This window comes from Heteronotia binoei, chromosome 5 (genome assembly GCF_032191835.1).
Source record: "Heteronotia binoei isolate CCM8104 ecotype False Entrance Well chromosome 5, APGP_CSIRO_Hbin_v1, whole genome shotgun sequence".
In the NCBI taxonomy this organism is placed as follows: Eukaryota; Metazoa; Chordata; class Lepidosauria; order Squamata; family Gekkonidae; genus Heteronotia; species Heteronotia binoei.
In genome coordinates, this window is record NC_083227.1 from 6,441,907 (window position 1) to 6,458,944 (window position 17,038).

A 17,038-nucleotide genomic window follows, 5' to 3' on the forward strand; every position below is an offset into this window, starting at 1 on the left:
ACATGGCTTCTCTTCTGTTCTTATGTGACACAGAGTGTTGGACTGGATGGGCCACTGGCCTGATCCAACAGGGCTTCTCTTCTGTTCTTATGTGACACAGAGTGTTGGACTGGATGAGCCATTGGCCTGAACCAACATGGCTTCTCTTCTGTTCTTATGTGACACAGAGTGTTGGACTGGATGAGCCATTGGCCTGAACCAACATGGCTTCTCTTCTGTTCTTATGTGACACAGAGTGTTGGACTGGATGGGCCACTGGCCTGATCCAACAGGGCTTCTCTTCTGTTCTTATGTGACAGTGTTGGACTGGATGGGCCATTGGCCTGAACTAACATGGCTTCTTTTCTGTTCTTATATGACACAGAGTGTTGGACTGGATGGGCCACTGGCCTGATCCAACAGGGCTTCACTTCTGTTCTTATGTGACAAAAAGTGTTGGACAGGATGGGCCATTGGCCTGATCCAACATGGCTTCTCTTATGTTCTTAATCCTGTCACATGTTGCCACATACCTCAGGTGAACCAGAATCTTACTTGTCAGAAACAAATGATGGCAGTGGTAACATTTTTATATTAAAAACAGAATAAGATTTAAGAACATTAAGAGAAGCCATATTGGATCATGCCAGTGGTCCATCCAGTCCAACACTCTGTGTCACGCAGTGGCCAAAAAACCCAGGTGCCATCAGGAGCATTGTGAGAAAAGGAAAGTGTCCCAACCCTTGAATAATTCTAGTTTCCCTTTTATGGACTTTTTCCAATGCTATAAAATATCTTTTTTTTAGGTGTAGTGACCAGAATTGTACACCACAGTACTCCAAATAAGGCCACTCCATTGATTTATACAGGGGAATAATGAGAGACAGTGAGGGGACCTAAAGAACCTCTTGTTGAGGGTGAAAGAGCAGAGCACGGAAGTAGGCTTGAAACTCAAGTATCAAAAAAACTAAGATCATGGCATCCGGCCCCCTCACTCCTTGGCAAAATGACTTTGCCCATGGGGTCATGAAGAGTCACACTCCACTGTGTGACTGAACAACAAACGACAACATTATGAGACTGGCCGATTTGTTTTCAATTTCCTTCCTAATAATTCCCAGCATGGCGTTGGTCTTTTTTATATTGTAGTTGCACACTGTCTCAACGTTTTCAATGAGTTAAGACAGGAATTCAGTGAATTAAGGCAGCGTCCCTTTTTATGCCTGCCTTCTCCAATCAAGAGACTCTGGGGAGACCTAAAAAAGCTCAAAGCAGGCTAGACTGGGGAGGAATTAAGGTTCAGAAATGCCACAGATAAAAATGTTTGTGAATTAAACATGCTGGCTGGTCGCACTATATTTTTCCAGTAGCAGAGAGGATGTAGACGTCTGCTCCCCTTAACTTGTCTATTTTTTCATAGGATTTGGGCAAGGAACTTTTTTTTGCCAGTTTTGAAGATGCCAGACAAGCTGGCAGACAACCTGAAGTACCAAGTTTTACAGAGGAGGGCAAGCATTAAAGCACCTTCCTTATTTAACTATATTCCCAGACTTTCTTTTGAACACACATTTTTATTGGGTTTTCAGGATATATACATAAAGCAATAAGTAAAATAGTTAGAGTGTGTCCTGTGTTATGATACAGAAATTATAATATTATAATATCAAAGATTTCAGGTTTTCACGGCTGGTAACATCATTACGGTTTGTAGAATCTTTCGGGCTCAAGTGCCGTGTTCTACTGGAGAAATTGCAGAAATTCACAGAACAACCAGTACAGAACAACTGGAGAGCCAGTTTGGTGTAGTGGTTAAGTGTGCGGACTCTTATCTGGGGCAACATGGTTTGATTTCCCACTCCTCCACTTGCACCTGCTGGAATGGCCTTGGGTCAGCCATAGCTCTGGCAGAGGTTGTCCTTGAAAGGGCAGCAGCTGTGAGAGCCTTCTCTAGCCCCACCCACCTCACAGGGTGTCTGTTGTGGGGGAGGAAGGTAAAGGAGATTGTAAGCCGCTCTGAGACTCCTCGGCGTGGAGGGCGGGATATAAATCCAATATCTTCTTGTTCTATCTTCTTCTACATTCCACAGAACAATCAGCACAGTCAACAACCATCTTCCTTATCTTCACACCCCTTCCAACCCTCCCAGCAATTAACACAGAACAATGGTCACATTCAACAGCCAGTTTCCTTATCACTACCCTTCCAGGAAGCCCCACCAAACAATGGGCACATCCACAAACCTATTGCCCTTTCACCACACCCCCTCCAGCCTAGAAATAGCAGCTCTCCAGCAGCCCTGGCCTCACTCAATGCACAGCAGCCAAGAAGGTCAGAGCGCCTGCTCCAGCTGCAACGCCACTGAGGATGTTCTCCACAGCCGAGAACGAAACGTCTGGAAGAAAAACTTTCTCCAGTAGAACACAGCACTTGAGCCTGAAAGATTCTACAAACCCTAATTATAATATTCATACAAATGTAGATAATAAAAAATAATTCTCAGCCTTTCTGAACCTCTAACACCAGGCCCTTGGAAGAACCTCATCAGAGCCAGCTATAAGAAAGTTTCACCTTTTTATGGATTCTCTGAGGAACATGAACGTTAGATTTGTACTTCAGGCTCTTCCCACATAAAAAGCATTGATGAGATTCCTCCCTTGAGCAGACTCTTTGACTCCAGAAGAGAACAACAGATTCTTTGACCTGAAGAGCCCATGGCCTGGCCTTGTTTTCTTCTCTGTAGGATGTTTTGGAGGTTTCATGAAAACTTACGGGCGACTGAAGAGGTGTACCCGAACACTGAGAATTCAAAAGGTTCTCCCCTGTGTGAGTTCTCTAATGCTTCTGAAGACTGCCACTGTGACCAAATCTCTTTCCACATGGTAGGCATTCAAAACATTCCTCCCCTCTTAAGAGTTATCTGAGGCTGCTGAAGACTACCCCTTTCCCTGATCCTCTTTCCACACTCGGAGCGTTCAAAAGATTTCTCCCCAGTATGCATTCTTCAGTGGAGCTGAAGATAACCACTATGACTTGAATCTCGTTCAACTCTCTGAGCAATCAAAGAGGTTTATCACGTGTGAGGGTCCTTTGATGGAGATGAAGACCACCACTATAACTGAACATCTTTCCAAACTCTAAGCCTTCAAAAGGTTTCTCCCCAGTGTGTGTTCAATGGAGTTATTTCCGCTATGACTTGAATCTCGTTCCAATCTCTGAGCAATCAAAAGGTTTCTCCCTTGTGTGGGTTCTTTGATGTTTTTGAAGACTGCCACTCATACTAAATCTCTTTCCACACTCCGAGCACTCAAATGGTTTCTCCCCTGTGTGGGTTCTCTGATGATGTTGAAGAGTGCCACTCTGACTGAATCTCTTTCCACACTCCAAGCACTCAAATGGTTTCTCCCCTGTGTGGGTCCTCTGATGATGTTGAAGAGTGCCATTCTGACTGAATCTCTTTCCACACTCCAAGCACTCAAATGGTTTCTCCCCTGTGTGGGTCCTCTGATGATGTTGAAGAGTGCCATTCTGACTGAATCTCTTTCCACACTCTGAGCATTCAAAAGGTTTCTCCCCTGTGTGGGTTCTCTGATGCTGTTGAAGACTGCTACTAGTTCTGAAACACTTTCCACACTCTGAGCATTCAAAAGGTTTCTCCCCTGTGTGGGTTCTCTGATGCTGTTGAAGACTGCCACTTGTATTTAATCTCTTTCCACACTCTGAGCATTCAAAAGGCTTCTCGCCTGTGTGGGTTCTCTGGTGATATTGAAGACTGCCACTCGTACTGAATCTCTTTCCACATTCTGAGCATTCAAAAGGCTTCTCGCCTGTGTGGGTTCTCTGATGATACTGAAGATGGCCACTTGTACTAAATCTTTTTCCACACTCCAAGCATTCAAAAGGCTTCTCCCCTGTGTGGGTTCTCTGATGAAGCTGAAGACTGCTGTTGGTACTGAATCTCTTTCCACACTCTGAGCATTCAAAAGGCTTCTCGCCTGTGTGGGTTCTCTGGTGATATTGAAGACTGCCACTCGTACTGAATCTCTTTCCACACTCTTGGCATTCAAAAGGTTTCTCCCCTGTGTGGGTTCTCTGATGAGATTGAAGATGGCCACTCCTACCAAATCTCTTCCCACACTCTGAGCATTCAAAAGGTTTCTCCCCAGTGTGGGTTCGGCGATGTAGTTGAAGATGGGCACTCTGACTGAATCTCTTTCCACACTCTGAGCATTCATAAGGTTTCTCCCCTGTGTGAGTTCTCTGATGCTGCTGAAGATTGAAACTCTGACTGAATATCTTTCCACACTCTGAGCATTCAAAAAGCGTCACCCCCATGTGGGTTCTCTGATGACTTTGAAGATGGCCATTAGTTCTGCATCTCTTTCCGCACTCTGAGCATTCAAAAGGCTTCACCCCCATGTGGGTTCTCTGATGACTTTGAAGATGGCCATTCGTACTGCATCTCTTTCCACACTCTGAGCATTCATAAGGTTTCTCCCTTGTGTGAGTTTTCTGATGCTTTTGAAAATTACCACTGAGACTGAATTTATATCTGGTCTCTGAGCATTCAGGTTTCTCCTCTCTCGTTATTCTTTTGTGCACAAGAAGCTGTGATCTATTTCTGAAATACTTTCTGCACTGAATGGATTTACTTGCTTTCATTTTTCTGTGCTTTGGAAAATGTATATTCTGCTGTCTTGCATCACACTTCTCAACCATACAGCCACCTTTTTTTGTCTTCATTCTGCTTTGATTCCTGACGTTTTCATTCAAGTCTTCATTTTCAATACTATCTTGGATTCCCTGGTGAAGTTTCTCACCCTTCTCATTCCTCTGATCTTTCTCTGCTAGAATAAATAGAAAGAAATTGTTAGCACTTGGGAAGGCTGGTAAGATCCAAAGGCATCTATATGACTGCCGGAGGAAAGGATTGATGGCCCTTTGGCTTCATTCAGCTGGATTAATCTTTACCACCCCTCCACCTTTCCCCATGAATCATAGAAGCATAGAGTTTGAAGGGACCTCAAGGGTCATCTAGTCCAACCCCTTGTACAATGCAGGAAATTTGCAAATACCTCCCCTTAAGTTCACAGGATCCGTAGTGCTGTCAGATGGCCATTAAAAACCTCCAAGGAAAGAGAGCCCACCACCTCCCAAGGAAGCCTGTTCCACTGAGGAATCGCTCTAACGGTCAGAAAGTTCTTCCTAATGTTGAGCCAGAAACTCTTTTGATTTAATTTCACCCCATTGGTTCTGGTCCTTCCTTCTGGGGCCACAGAAAACAATTCCACACCATTGTATAGATGACAGCCCTTCAAGTACTTGAAGATGGTGATCATATCACCTCTCAGCCACGTCTTCTCCAGGCTAAACATCCCAAGCTCCTTCAACCTTTACTCGTAGGAGTTGGTCTCCAGACCCCTCACCACCTTCGTCGCCCTCCTCTGGACCCATTCTAGCTTGTCTATATCCTTTTTAAAATGTGGTGCCCAAAACTGAACACAGTACTCCAGGTAAGGTCTTAACAGAGCAGAGTAAAGCGATACCATCACATCATGTGATCTGGACACTATACTTCTGAATACATCCCAATATATTGCATTTGCCTTTTTAGCCACTACATCACACTTTTGACTCATGTTCAGCATATGGTCCACTAAGACCCCAGATCATTTTCTCACATACTGCTGCCCAGACAAGTCTCCCCTATCGTATAACCATGCATGGGCTTATTCCTATCTAAATGGAGAACTTGGCATTTACCCCTGTTAAAATTCATTTTATTGATTTTAGCCCAGTTTTCCAGCCTGTCACGGTCATCCTGTACTCTGACTCTGTTTTCCACTAGCTTTAACACCACTCCCAATTTAGTATCATCTGCAAATTTAATAAGCATTCCCTCTATTCCTTCATCCAAATCATTTATAAAGGTGTGGAACAAAACAGGTTCCAGGGCAGATCCTTGAGGCACTCCACTTGTCACTCCTCTCCAAGAGGATGAGGAACCATTCACAAGCACTCTTTGGCTGCGATCCGTCAACCAGTTACAGATCCACCTAACGGTAACAGGATCCAAACCACATTTTACCAACTTGTCAAGGATAGTATGTGGAACCTTATCAAAAGCCTTACTGAAATCCCGATAAACGATGTCTACAGCATGTTTGTAATTCCACCCAAAGGGAAGGGTGCATGGTAAAGGCTGGCAACAGGGTAATGAGGATTTGGAATCTCCCAGAGTCTAGGGTTGCCAAGTCCAATTCAAGAAATATCTGGGGACTTTGGGGGTGGAGTCAGGAGACTTTGGGGGTGGAGCCAGGAGACATGAGGGGTGGAGCCAAGATCAAGGCTGTGACAAGCATAATTGAACTCCAAAGGGAGTTTTGGCCATCACATTGAAAGGGACGGCACACCTTTTCAATGCCTTCCTTCCATAGGAAATCATGAAAGATAGGGGCACCTTTGGGGGCTCATAGAATTTGACCCCCTGGTCCAATCTTTTTTGAAACTTGGAGGGTGTTTTGGGGAGAGGCACTAGATGATATACTGAAAATTTGGTGCCTCTACCCCAAAAAACAGCCCCCCCCAGAGCCCCAGATACCCGCGGATCAATTCTCCATGATTTTCTATGGGAATAAATCTCCATAGGGAATAACAGAGTTCCCAGCAGACATTTCCCTCCCCTCCCCCCGCTTTCTGACGACCCTGAAGCGGGGGGAGGGCCTTCAAACTGGGGGATCCCCTGCCCCCACCTGGGGATTGGCAACCCTACCAGAGTCTTTCTGAGAGCCTCTCATCCACTTTGTCCCAGATCCACATACCTTCTCTGGCTTGGGGGTAGGGTTGCCAAGTCTAATTCATGAACTATCTGGGGACTTTGGGGGTGGAGCCAGGAGACTTTGGGGGTGGAGCCAGGAGCAAGGGTGTGACAAGCATAACTGAACTCCAAAGGGAGTTCTGGCCATCATATTTCAAGGGACAGCACACCTTTTAAATGCCTTCCTTCCATAGGAAATAATGAAGGATAGGGGCACCTTCTTTTGGGGCTCATAGAATTGGACCCCCTGGTCCAATCTTTGTGAAACTTAGGGAGTATATTGGGGAGAGTCACTGGATGCTATACTGAAAATCTGTGTCTCTACCTCAAAAAACAGGGCCCCCAGAGCCCCAGATACCTGCAGATCAATTCTCCATTATTTTCTATGAGAATAAGCCTCCGTAGGGAATCATGAGTTCCCAGCAGACATTTCCCTCCCCTCCCCCCCCCCCCCCGCTTTCTGATTACCCTGAAGCCGGGGGATCCCCTGCCCCCACCTGGGGGATTGGGAACCGGGGGATCCCCTGCCCCCACCTGGGGATTGGGAACCCTACTTGGGGGATAGCCACAACACTGGCCTCAGTTGCCTTTCCATAAAAACACCCACATGAAACTGCCTGATACTGAATCAGACCCTCGGTCTGTTGACGTCAGTATGCTCAGTCCAGTAGCAGTTTCCCAGGGTCTCAGGCAGACGTTTCCCCATCACCTCCTCAACTGATCCTTTTCCCTGGAGATTCTGGGGGATGGGCCTGGGACCTTCCTTAGGAGGTGGGGAGCTCTCCTTCTTTGGGGGTTTTTAAAAAGAGGAGAGGACTCACAATGAGGGCAGGAAGCTACCAGCTGGTCATGAGGAAAAACTTTCCATAGTAAGATTCGTTCTGCTGCGGAATCAGCTACCTAGGGAAGTGGTGAGCTCTCCCTCCCTGGTAGGATTTATGCAGCGGCTGGACAAACACTCGTCATGGATGCTCTAGGCCAGGGGTGGCCAACAGTAGCTCTCCAGATGTTTTTTTGCCTACAACACCCATCAGCCACAGCCAGCATGGCCGATGGCTGGGGCTGATGGGAGTTGTAGGCAAAAAAACACCTAGAGAGGTACCGTTGGCCACCTCTGTTCTAGGCTGATCCTGCATTGAGCAGGGGGTTGGACTACATGGCCTTCCAACTCTGTGATCCTGGGATTCTAACAGAGGCTAGACGGCCACCTGACACCAATGCTGATTCTGTGAACTTAGGTAGACAACGGGAGGGTGGAAAGGAAGGGTTGCGTCTCGCTAAGTTTCTATATGTTACTGACCTTGACAGGAAGAAACTTAATGTCGCTTGTATTGAATGAAGCTGCGATCTGAGTGTACAATGCTGTCTTTAGTTATATGTTGCCTATATCAGAAAATTTTAACTTTAACATTATTTTGATGGCTGTACACAGTTATTAGATAGTTACGTCGCGTTTTAGCTCGGTGTTGTGCTGTATTGTTGTTGTTGTGTTGTTGTTGTTGATTGGCCTAGAGCCGCAATAAACTGACTGACTGACTGACTGAGTGCTTAGTTTTGGTGGCGCTTCTTCACATACCCATGGAAATGCGACTGCCACTTTGGGGTCAGGAAGCAAATTCCTCCAGGCAGCCTTAGCCAAGATTTTGGGAGGGTTTTGTTGTCGTTTTTATTGCCACCCTCTGGGCATGCAACAAGGGTAGTCCTGAATCCTCTGCATTTTGCAGGGGGTTGGACTAGATGACCCTGGAGGTCAGTTCCAATTCTGTGATTCTTATAAACACATGAAGTTTCTTTATATTGAATCCGACCCCTGGTCCCTGGGAGGCAGTATTATCTACTCAGTCCAGCATCGGCTCTCCAAGGTCTCAAGCAGAGTCTTTCCTTCCATCTCCTACCTGATCCTTTTCATTGGAGATGCTGGAGACTGAACCTGGGACTTTCTGCATGCCAAGAGATCCTCTGCCAGGGAGCTCCAGCCCCTCCCCAGGTAGCAGTAGAAGGAGACTGCAGTTCTATACCCCACCCTTCTCTCTGGATCAGCAACTTAGAGCGACTTACAATCAACTTTACCTCCCCCTCCCCCACAACAGACACCCTGTGAGATGGGTGGGGCTGAGAGGGCTCTCCCAGCAGCTGCCCTTTCAAGGACAACTTGGGGCTCTTTAGCTTGGAGAAACATCGACTGCGGGGGTGACATGATAGAGGTTTACAAGATTATGCACAGGATGGGGAAAGTAGAGAAAGAAGTCCTTTTCTCTCTTTCTTACAATACAAGAACTCGTGGGCATTCAATGAAATTGCTGAGCAGTCAGATTAAAATGGATAAAAGGAAGTCCTTCTTCCCCCAAAGGGTGATTAACATGTGGAATTCACTGCCACAGGAGGTGGTGGCGTCCACAAGCATAGCCAGCTTCAAGAGGGGATTGGATAAATATATGGAGCAGAAGTCCATCAGTGGTTATTAGCCACAGTGTGTGTGTATATATATATATATATATATATATATATATATATATATATATAATATATATATATATATATATATATATATATGTATATATATGTGTGTGTGTGTGTGTGTGTATTTTGGCCACTGTGTGACACAGAGTGTTGGACTGGATGGGCCATTGGCCTGATCCAACATGGCTTCTCTTCTGTTCTTATCCTGTGAATTTAGGGGGAGGTGTTTGTGTTTGTGCAATAGCTATGGTGACCCAAGGCCATTCCAGAACCTGTAAGTGGAGGAATGGGGAATCAACCTCGGTTCTCCCAGATAAGAGTCCACGCACTTAACCACTACACCAAACTGGCTCTCTTCCTCCAGGCAACTTTATCCCTCAAAATGATGCATCGCTATTTAATATTTGGATTCATTTGGCACCTAGGAAAGATCCTTACCCAGAGAGGCCACGTTCCCACAGTTCTCCAGCATTACTTCCCTGTACAGAGCTCTTTGTCCCGGATCCAGCAGGGCCCACTCTGCCTCCGTGAAAGAGACGGACACCTCCTCCAAGGAAAAGGGACACTGGAAGAAAAAGAAGATTCCCTCCTCTTCAGAGATCTCACCCTGGAAGGGAGTCGTCTGGGAAGGTACAGAAAATAAGGCTTGGGATGGGTAAATGCAACAGCATTCAAAGGATCTCTCTCACGGACCCCTTGTAGAAACAGAAGGAGCAAAAGCTCCCCTGAGAAAGGAGGAGGGACCCAGGCTGTGCCCCCCCCTGCTCATCTCTCCTACCTGGATTGGAGGTGCAGCGACTGTTCCCACACCTTGGAAAAGACAACGGCTCAACAGCATCTCTTCACTGCCCGTTCCTGAGACAAGGGAGGGAAGGAGGGTGTTTGCTTGTTTGTTTCCTGGTTCACACACGCACTATTCTCAGGGTTGTGAAACCTTCTGCTATGTACACTCAACACATTTTTAAAACTGTTCTGGGAGAGGCAGAAGAGAAGCACCAGGGACCGACAAGCCTCAGGGATCGTAAAGGCTGCCGACGTATTTCAGACTTGGGTTTGCTCTACGGGGAGGGAAATGCGGAGTGGAAATGCTAACAGAATGATTGACATCTCATGTCATATCAGACCTGACATGACATGACTGGAGGAATTCTGGGGCTTGAGAGTCATAAGAATGAATTTCCAGAGTGTCTCTGGGCATGCCAACATCACAGCCAGGTTTTCAGCCAGATGCAGCTTCGACATGGCATCACATCTGTCCCAAGTTCTTCCCCCCAAGACCCTCCCCAAAGCTCCTGGCAGTGCTGGGCCCCATAGCCTGCCATCCCTGCTCCACCCCCAGCTGCCCACAGCAGCCCCCCAGATGACCCTTCAAGCACAGGCACAGAAAGAAAATGTCCCCAGGATTATTGGCTCCCAGGGAGTGGTTTCGGAGCTCTGCTCCCCCAGAAGGTGGAGGGTCCCTTTTGAGGTTTGCCTGCCTTCCCCTCCACAAGGAATCTGAGACCTTTTAAGGAAGGAAGGTGAGAGATGAATTTTTTAAAGTTATGGGATAAATGGTCCTCCAGGAGTTCGTCTGACCTTTTAGAGACATCACAGTGTGTGGATATTGAGTGCCATCAATTAACTCTGCGTTTCCTATAGAAATATGCATTCCCCCCCCCCCCCCGACCTGACCTCTCTATCCATCACATTCACAGGCTCCCCAGGCACAAGGAGTCCTTACCACAGGAGAGGGCATCTTGGGCACGCTCCACCACCTGCACCCTCTGCCCCTGCTCCAAGGAAGCCCCTTCTGCCTCAGGGATTGCAGCTTCCATCTCCAAAGGTGGTCCCTGCATCTGAAACAGCAGCAAGGGGGAGGGGTAAGAGATGGAATGGAAAAGAGACCAAGGAATGGATCCTGCCCCACTCCCACATTGCACCCTTCTCTCAGCCGATCTGGTGAGTTATCTGCAGGGGTCAGAAATCCTCTAGTAGAAGAGGCTCTGAGCAATAATCTGGCGAGGAAACTTTAAGATAAGGTCAGATATTGTCGCTTGCATTGGACACACCTGGAGGGAATCCCCTCACCTGTTCTGCCTGCCTTTTCTCCTCTGCCTGACTCAGGAGGAAACCTTCGGCCAGGGCCACCGCCTGGGAACTGGTCTCCGGCCCACATCCTCTCACCCAGCCCTGCATTTCCTGGGGCAGTAGAGTCAGGAACTGCTCCAGGATCACCAGGTCCAGGATCTGCTTCTTGGTGTGCCTCTCTGGCTTCAGCCACTGGCTGCAAAGTCCATGGAGCTGGCTGCAAACCTCTCGGGGCCCATCGGCCTCAGGGTAGCGGAACTGCCAGAAGTGTCTGCAATGTACATTGCTGGTCGTGGCATCCTTAGCCAAGATCTCTGGCACAGCTCTTTCCCAGAATTGAACACCACTCCCAGGTTGGATGGGATGGGGGCTTTTCCTTGCCCTCTTGCCAGTCCCAGGTCCTTCTGGGTCCTGCTCTTCCATCTCCTTCCCCTTCTCTTGGGCCACCTCTGCCTGCGAATACATGCATTTATTCATTTGGCTCAGAAGAGAGGCTTCTCCCTGAGAGGGTGAAGAGAGAGACAGGGGTGTGTCAAAAGGAAAATACATCTACACGCACACGCAAACATGCAGACACATACGTGCACCTATAAATACAACCTCCACTCCCAAAAAGAAGCAGGGAATATACCACAAGTCCTTCATCCAGAGAATTATCACAGTTTTCTCCCTGCCCCGTATTCTAGCTCACCCTGAAAGAAGGACCGTTTCCCAGCATCTAGAGTGTTTGGAATGAAGCCTATGCCAAGACCTTGAACACCTTTGCGTGGCTTCTAATTATCTCAGCGGTGCCCTGCTGGAGATGGTCGTTGGGGGAAGAGTCAGCCAAAATACCTGCCGTTGCGACAAGCCAATCAGCACGAACGACTGAACACATTGGATCCCACCTGAGATTCCTTTCTGGGCCTTCTGACCCCCCCAAACGCAGGCTTCATATTCTTGTCGGCATCTCCCTTAACAAGATCTGAACCCTCCCTTCCTGGGACTGGGCCCTGGTGCTTCTCCCTGTTGTGCTGCCTGGGGGGTCTGTGCCTCTCTCGCCTGGCAAAAGGATGCCCTTCCTCTTATCCCAACCCCAGCGCAGGAGGGGGAATCTGGCCTCATGTTACGGCTGCCTCTGCCAAGTGAGTTGTGGAGGGATGGGGCAGGGGGGATGCGTTTGGAGAGGGTGTGTTCTCTCCTTGTGTGCCCACTTTGCAAAACCCCGATGCAGGTGGGGACTCGAACCCAAATCCGTGGATCTCCCTGGTGTGTTTCCATGCCAAGATCCTCATAGTGATGGATTTTTGTGTGTCACGAGCTGGGGCCAGGCCAGGCGAAGTCCAGGGGCAGTCCAAGGTCTGTAACCGGTGAGCAAGAGTGTCCAAGGTGCCAAAGCCAAATCGTTGTCCAGGTATTGTAGGTCAGAGGTTCAGAAGCCGTAGTCAGGGGGTCCAGAAGTCAAGCCAAGGTCAGGAGGTCCAAAGTCAAAAGCCGAAGTGGATGCTAGGACATCAGGTAGATGACTAGTTGCTTCCACAAAGCCTCCTCCCAAAGCCCACAGCTATATAGCCCTCTGCTGGCTGTTGCCCGTTTGGGCTAATTGCTGGCTCAGGGAGGCAGCCAGGATCCTGTTGCAACTCAAGCATCCTTGCTCTTAGAAGGGCCAGAATCCTCTCAAAACTCAGGGCTCAGGGAGCGTCTTGCTTGTGAGCGTGCCGCCCTCCTCCGATCCCTGAGGTCCTGACGGAGGCGGTCACGCACACGCGCCACCCGAGAGGGCGAGGCAGGGGGGCTGGGATCTTCTCCAGCAGGAGGCAGGGGCACTGGTGCAGGTGGCAGGGGCACAGTTTCTGCTGCAGGCTCAACTTCCTCTACAGGGTCCCCAGCACCCATGACATTGTGGGGCATTTGTTTCTTCTGGCCTTGTATATATTGGGGGTGTGGCCACATCTGCATGCTCCACCCCTCTCTGCCTGTCAGGGGAGCCGCCTAATGCTCTGATTGGTGGGTGTCGGTGGTGTTTCCATGAGCACCAGTGCTGTTGCTAGGCTCTCTGCCGCTTGGCAACAGAGGTATCTAAAATGTCCCTCTCCTCTGCTGGTGGCAGCCCCAGCCCCACACTGGGCCCGTATCAGAGGCTTAGGATGTGGCCGCAGCCGATTCCAGTGCAGGCTGGACTTCCCTTTCCCCCCCCCCAGCCCACACCCCTTTCTTAACTCACCCCACTCCCCAAAAGGCTTGCTTGGGTTGTTGGTTTGCAGAATGAAAAGGACCAGCAAGAGAGTAGATCCAAGCGGGCAGCCGTGTGAGTCTGAAGCAGCTGAACAAAGCAAGAGTCAGGTGGTACCTTTAAGACCGACCCATTTTTATTTAGAACGTCAGCTTTCGTGTGCTCTTCAGCGCGCTTCCTCAGACGAGGGATCCAGCACAGCGAGCCCTTTCTCGTCTGAGGAGGTGCGCTTAAGAGCACACGAAAGCTTGACGTTCTAAATAAAAATGGGTTGGTCTTAAAGGTGCCCCTTCTTTGTTCAGCTGCTTCAGACCATTCTGTCCCCTGTTGCATTCTGGGCCGCTGCCTACCAGCTCTGTGTGGCTCTGCTCAGCTCTGTACGGCTTTGCTCACTGCGCTGGATTCCTCGTCTGAGGAAGTGTTAGGGTTGCCAAGTCCAATTCATGAAATATCTGGGGACTTTGGGGGTGGAGCCAAGAGACTTTGGGGGTGGGGCCAGGAGACATTGGGGTGGAGCCAGGAGCAAGGGTGTGACAAGCATAATTGAACTCCAAAGGGAGTTCTGGTCACCACATTTCAAGGGACCGCACACCTTTTAAATGCCTTCCTTCCGTAGGAAATAATGAAGGATAGGGGCACCTTCTTTGAGGGCTCATAGAATTGGACCCCCTGGTCCAATCTTTTTGAAACTTGGGGAGTATTTTGGGGAGAGCCACTGGATGCTGTACGGAAAATCTGGTGCCTCTACCTCAAAAAACAGGGCCCCCAGAGCCCCAGATACCCTCATATCAATTCTCCATTATTTTCTATGGGAATATGCCTCCTTAGGGAATCATGAGTTCCCAGCAGACATTTCCCTCCCCTCCCTCCCACTTTCTGATGACCCTGAAGCGGGGGAGGGTCTCCAAACCGGGGGATCCCCTGCCCCCACCTGGGGATTGGCAACCCTAGGAAGTGTGCTGAAGTAAAGCTGACGTTCTAAATAAAAATTGGTTAGTATTAAAGGCGCCTCTTGACCCCTGCCTCGTTCAACAGCAAGAGAATGTCAAGTTTCCTATATCTAAATTTACTTATATTGAAAAACACTGGTTCTCACTGCTTCCCAGCCACCTCTGAACAAGGTCTGGAACACTTTCCCTATGAAGAAAGGTTGAAACGCTTGGGGCTCTTTAGCTTGAAGAAACATCGACTGCAGGGTGACATGATAGAGGTTTACAAGATAATGCATGGGATGCAGAAAGTAGAGAAAGAAGTCCTTTTCTCCCTTTCTCACAATACGAGAACTCGAGGGCATTCGATGAAATTGCTGAGCAGACAGGTTAAAACGGATAAAAGGAAGTACTTCTTCACCCAAAGGGTGATTAACATGTGGAATTCACTGCCACAGGAGGTGGTGGTGGCCACAAGCATGGCCACCTTCAAGAGGGGTTTAGATAAAAATATGGAGCAGAGGTCCATCAGTGGCTATTAGCCACAGTGTGTGTGTGTGTGTGTGTGTGTATTATATAATATTTTTTTGGCCACTGTGTGACACAGAGTGTTGGACTGGATGGGCCATTGGCCTGATCCAACATGGCTTCTCTTATGTTCTTATGTGACACAGAGTGTTGGACTGGATGGGCCACTGGTCTGATCCAACAGGACTTCTCTTATGTTCTTATGTGATGCAGAGTGTTGGACTGGAGGGGCCACTGGCCTGATCCAACAGGGCTTCTCTTATGTTCTTATGTGACACAGAGTGTTGGACTGGATGGGCCATTGGCCTGATCCAACAGGACTTCTCTTATGTTCTTATGTGACACAGAGTGTTGGACTGGATGGGCCATTGGCCTGATCTAACATGGCTTCTCTTATGTTCTTATGTGACACAGAGTGTTGGACTGGAGGGGCCATTGGCCTGATCTAACATGGCTTCTCTTATGTTCTTATGTGACACAGAGTGTTGGACTGGAGGGGCCATTGGCCTGATCTAACATGGCTTCTCTTATGTTCTTATGTGACACAGAGTGTTGGACTGGATGGGCCATTGGCCTGATCCAACATGGCTTCTCTTATGTTCTTATGTGACACAGAGTGCTGGACTGGATGGGTCACTGGCCTGATCCAACAGGACTTCTCTTATGTTCTTATGTGACACAGAGTGTTGGACTGGATGGGCCATTGGCCTGATCTAACATGGCTTCTCTTATGTTCTTATGTGACACAGAGTGTTGGACTGGAGGGGCCATTGGCCTGATCCAACATGGCTTCTCTTATGTTCTTATGTGACACAGAGTGCTGGACTGGATGGGCCACTGGCCTGATCCAACAGGACTTCTCTTATGTTCTTATGTGACACAGAGTGTTGGACTGGATGGGCCATTGGCCTGATCTAACATGGCTTCTCTTATGTTCTTATGTGACACAGAGTGTTGGACTGGATGGGCCATTGGCCTGATCCAACATGGCTTCTCTTATGTTCTTATGTGACACAGAGTGCTGGACTGGATGGGCCACTGGCCTGATCCAACAGGACTTCTCTTATGTTCTTATGTGACACAGAGTGTTGGACTGGATGGGCCATTGGCCTGATCCAACATGGCTTCTCTTATGTTCTTATGTGACACAGAGTGTTGGACTGGATGGGCCATTGGCCTGATCTAACATGGCTTCTCTTATGTTCTTATGTGACACAGAGTGTTGGACTGGATGGGCCATTGGCCTGATCTAACATGGCTTCTCTTAGGTTCTTACTGGTGCCTCTCAGAGTCATCAGCCTTTAGGTGGCTGAAGCCAAGACAATCAACTACCCTGAATAAATAACCAAAGTTTCCTACAGTGCCAAAGAAATTCCTGAGAAATGGACCCAGGCCGTCCACACAAGGCTCCCCCTTTGCACTGAAATCGACATACAAAGTCGAGAAGTCTTTTTTTTTTTTGCAAGCCCTTGATTCAAGACATCCAGGATCAGCCCAAGCACTTTTCGCCCGCTCTTGTGAGAGGCTGAGAAGACGCTTGCGCTTTTAAGAGACATTGAGGGCACTTTATGTTCTGAACTGTGCAACGGATCTATGCATGAAAGAGATGGGGACTGATTTATCGATTGTTGAACTTAAGAAATAATATCTGGGGTCTGTAGGAAAATGTGCTAGTTTATGCCTTCGCAGTAGCGGATTATGGTGATTTTAGCTGTTGCTGTGAATCTCTTGGCGTGGAACCTCAAGGTGGGGCCTGAAGTTCTCGCAGAATTAGAACCCACCTCCAGCAGGCAGAGATCAATGGCTGCACGAGAGAACTGGCCGACCTAGGACTGCCCTGGACTAATTGGCTTGCAATTATCCCCACCTCCCTCCCCTCCAGAACCTAAAAGTTTATTTCCTCTCCTCCTCCTCCAAGACTTACTTCCAAGTAAACTTTCCCCGGGATCCGGCTGCTGCAAGGTTTTCCAGTCCTGCAGCTCCTTTTCTGCACCCCCCCAGTCCTCCTGCGCCCTGCAAATGCAAACCCCTCCCCCTCAAAAAGC

At 48.4% G+C, this 17,038-nt stretch overlaps 2 protein-coding genes across 2 annotated transcripts in view; both read right to left on the minus strand.

Moving 5' to 3' along the window:
• Positions 1-3,166: 3,166 nt before the first annotated feature.
• Positions 3,167-11,623, minus strand: LOC132571609 (zinc finger protein 135-like). The gene is made up of 2 exons (XM_060238407.1): positions 11,550-11,623; positions 3,167-4,568 (listed from the first exon to the last, which is right to left on the minus strand). Exons 1-2 carry the CDS (start codon positions 11,621-11,623, stop codon positions 3,167-3,169), a joined length of 1,476 nt encoding a protein of 491 aa, XP_060094390.1.
• A 440-nt stretch (positions 11,624-12,063) lies between these two features.
• LOC132571610 (zinc finger protein 420-like) overlaps positions 12,064-17,038 on the minus strand; it is an 87,383-nt gene continuing 82,408 nt past the window's right edge. Inside the window, exon 6 of the mRNA XM_060238408.1 lies at positions 12,064-12,158. Within this exon, the coding sequence (XP_060094391.1) occupies positions 12,064-12,158 (95 nt within the window). The remainder of the gene's footprint in view (positions 12,159-17,038) is intronic.

Bases quoted from the DNA above. Each gene is read 5' to 3' on its own strand.
- LOC132571609 (XM_060238407.1), bottom strand. From the start codon at position 11,623: ATGCCACGACCAGCAATGTACATTGCAGACACTTCTGGCAGTTCCGCT. The intron at 4,569-11,549 runs GTTTGCAGCCAG...TGTGCACAAAAG, and splicing joins AGGCCGATGGGCCCCGAGAG to AATAACGAGAGAGGAGAAAC.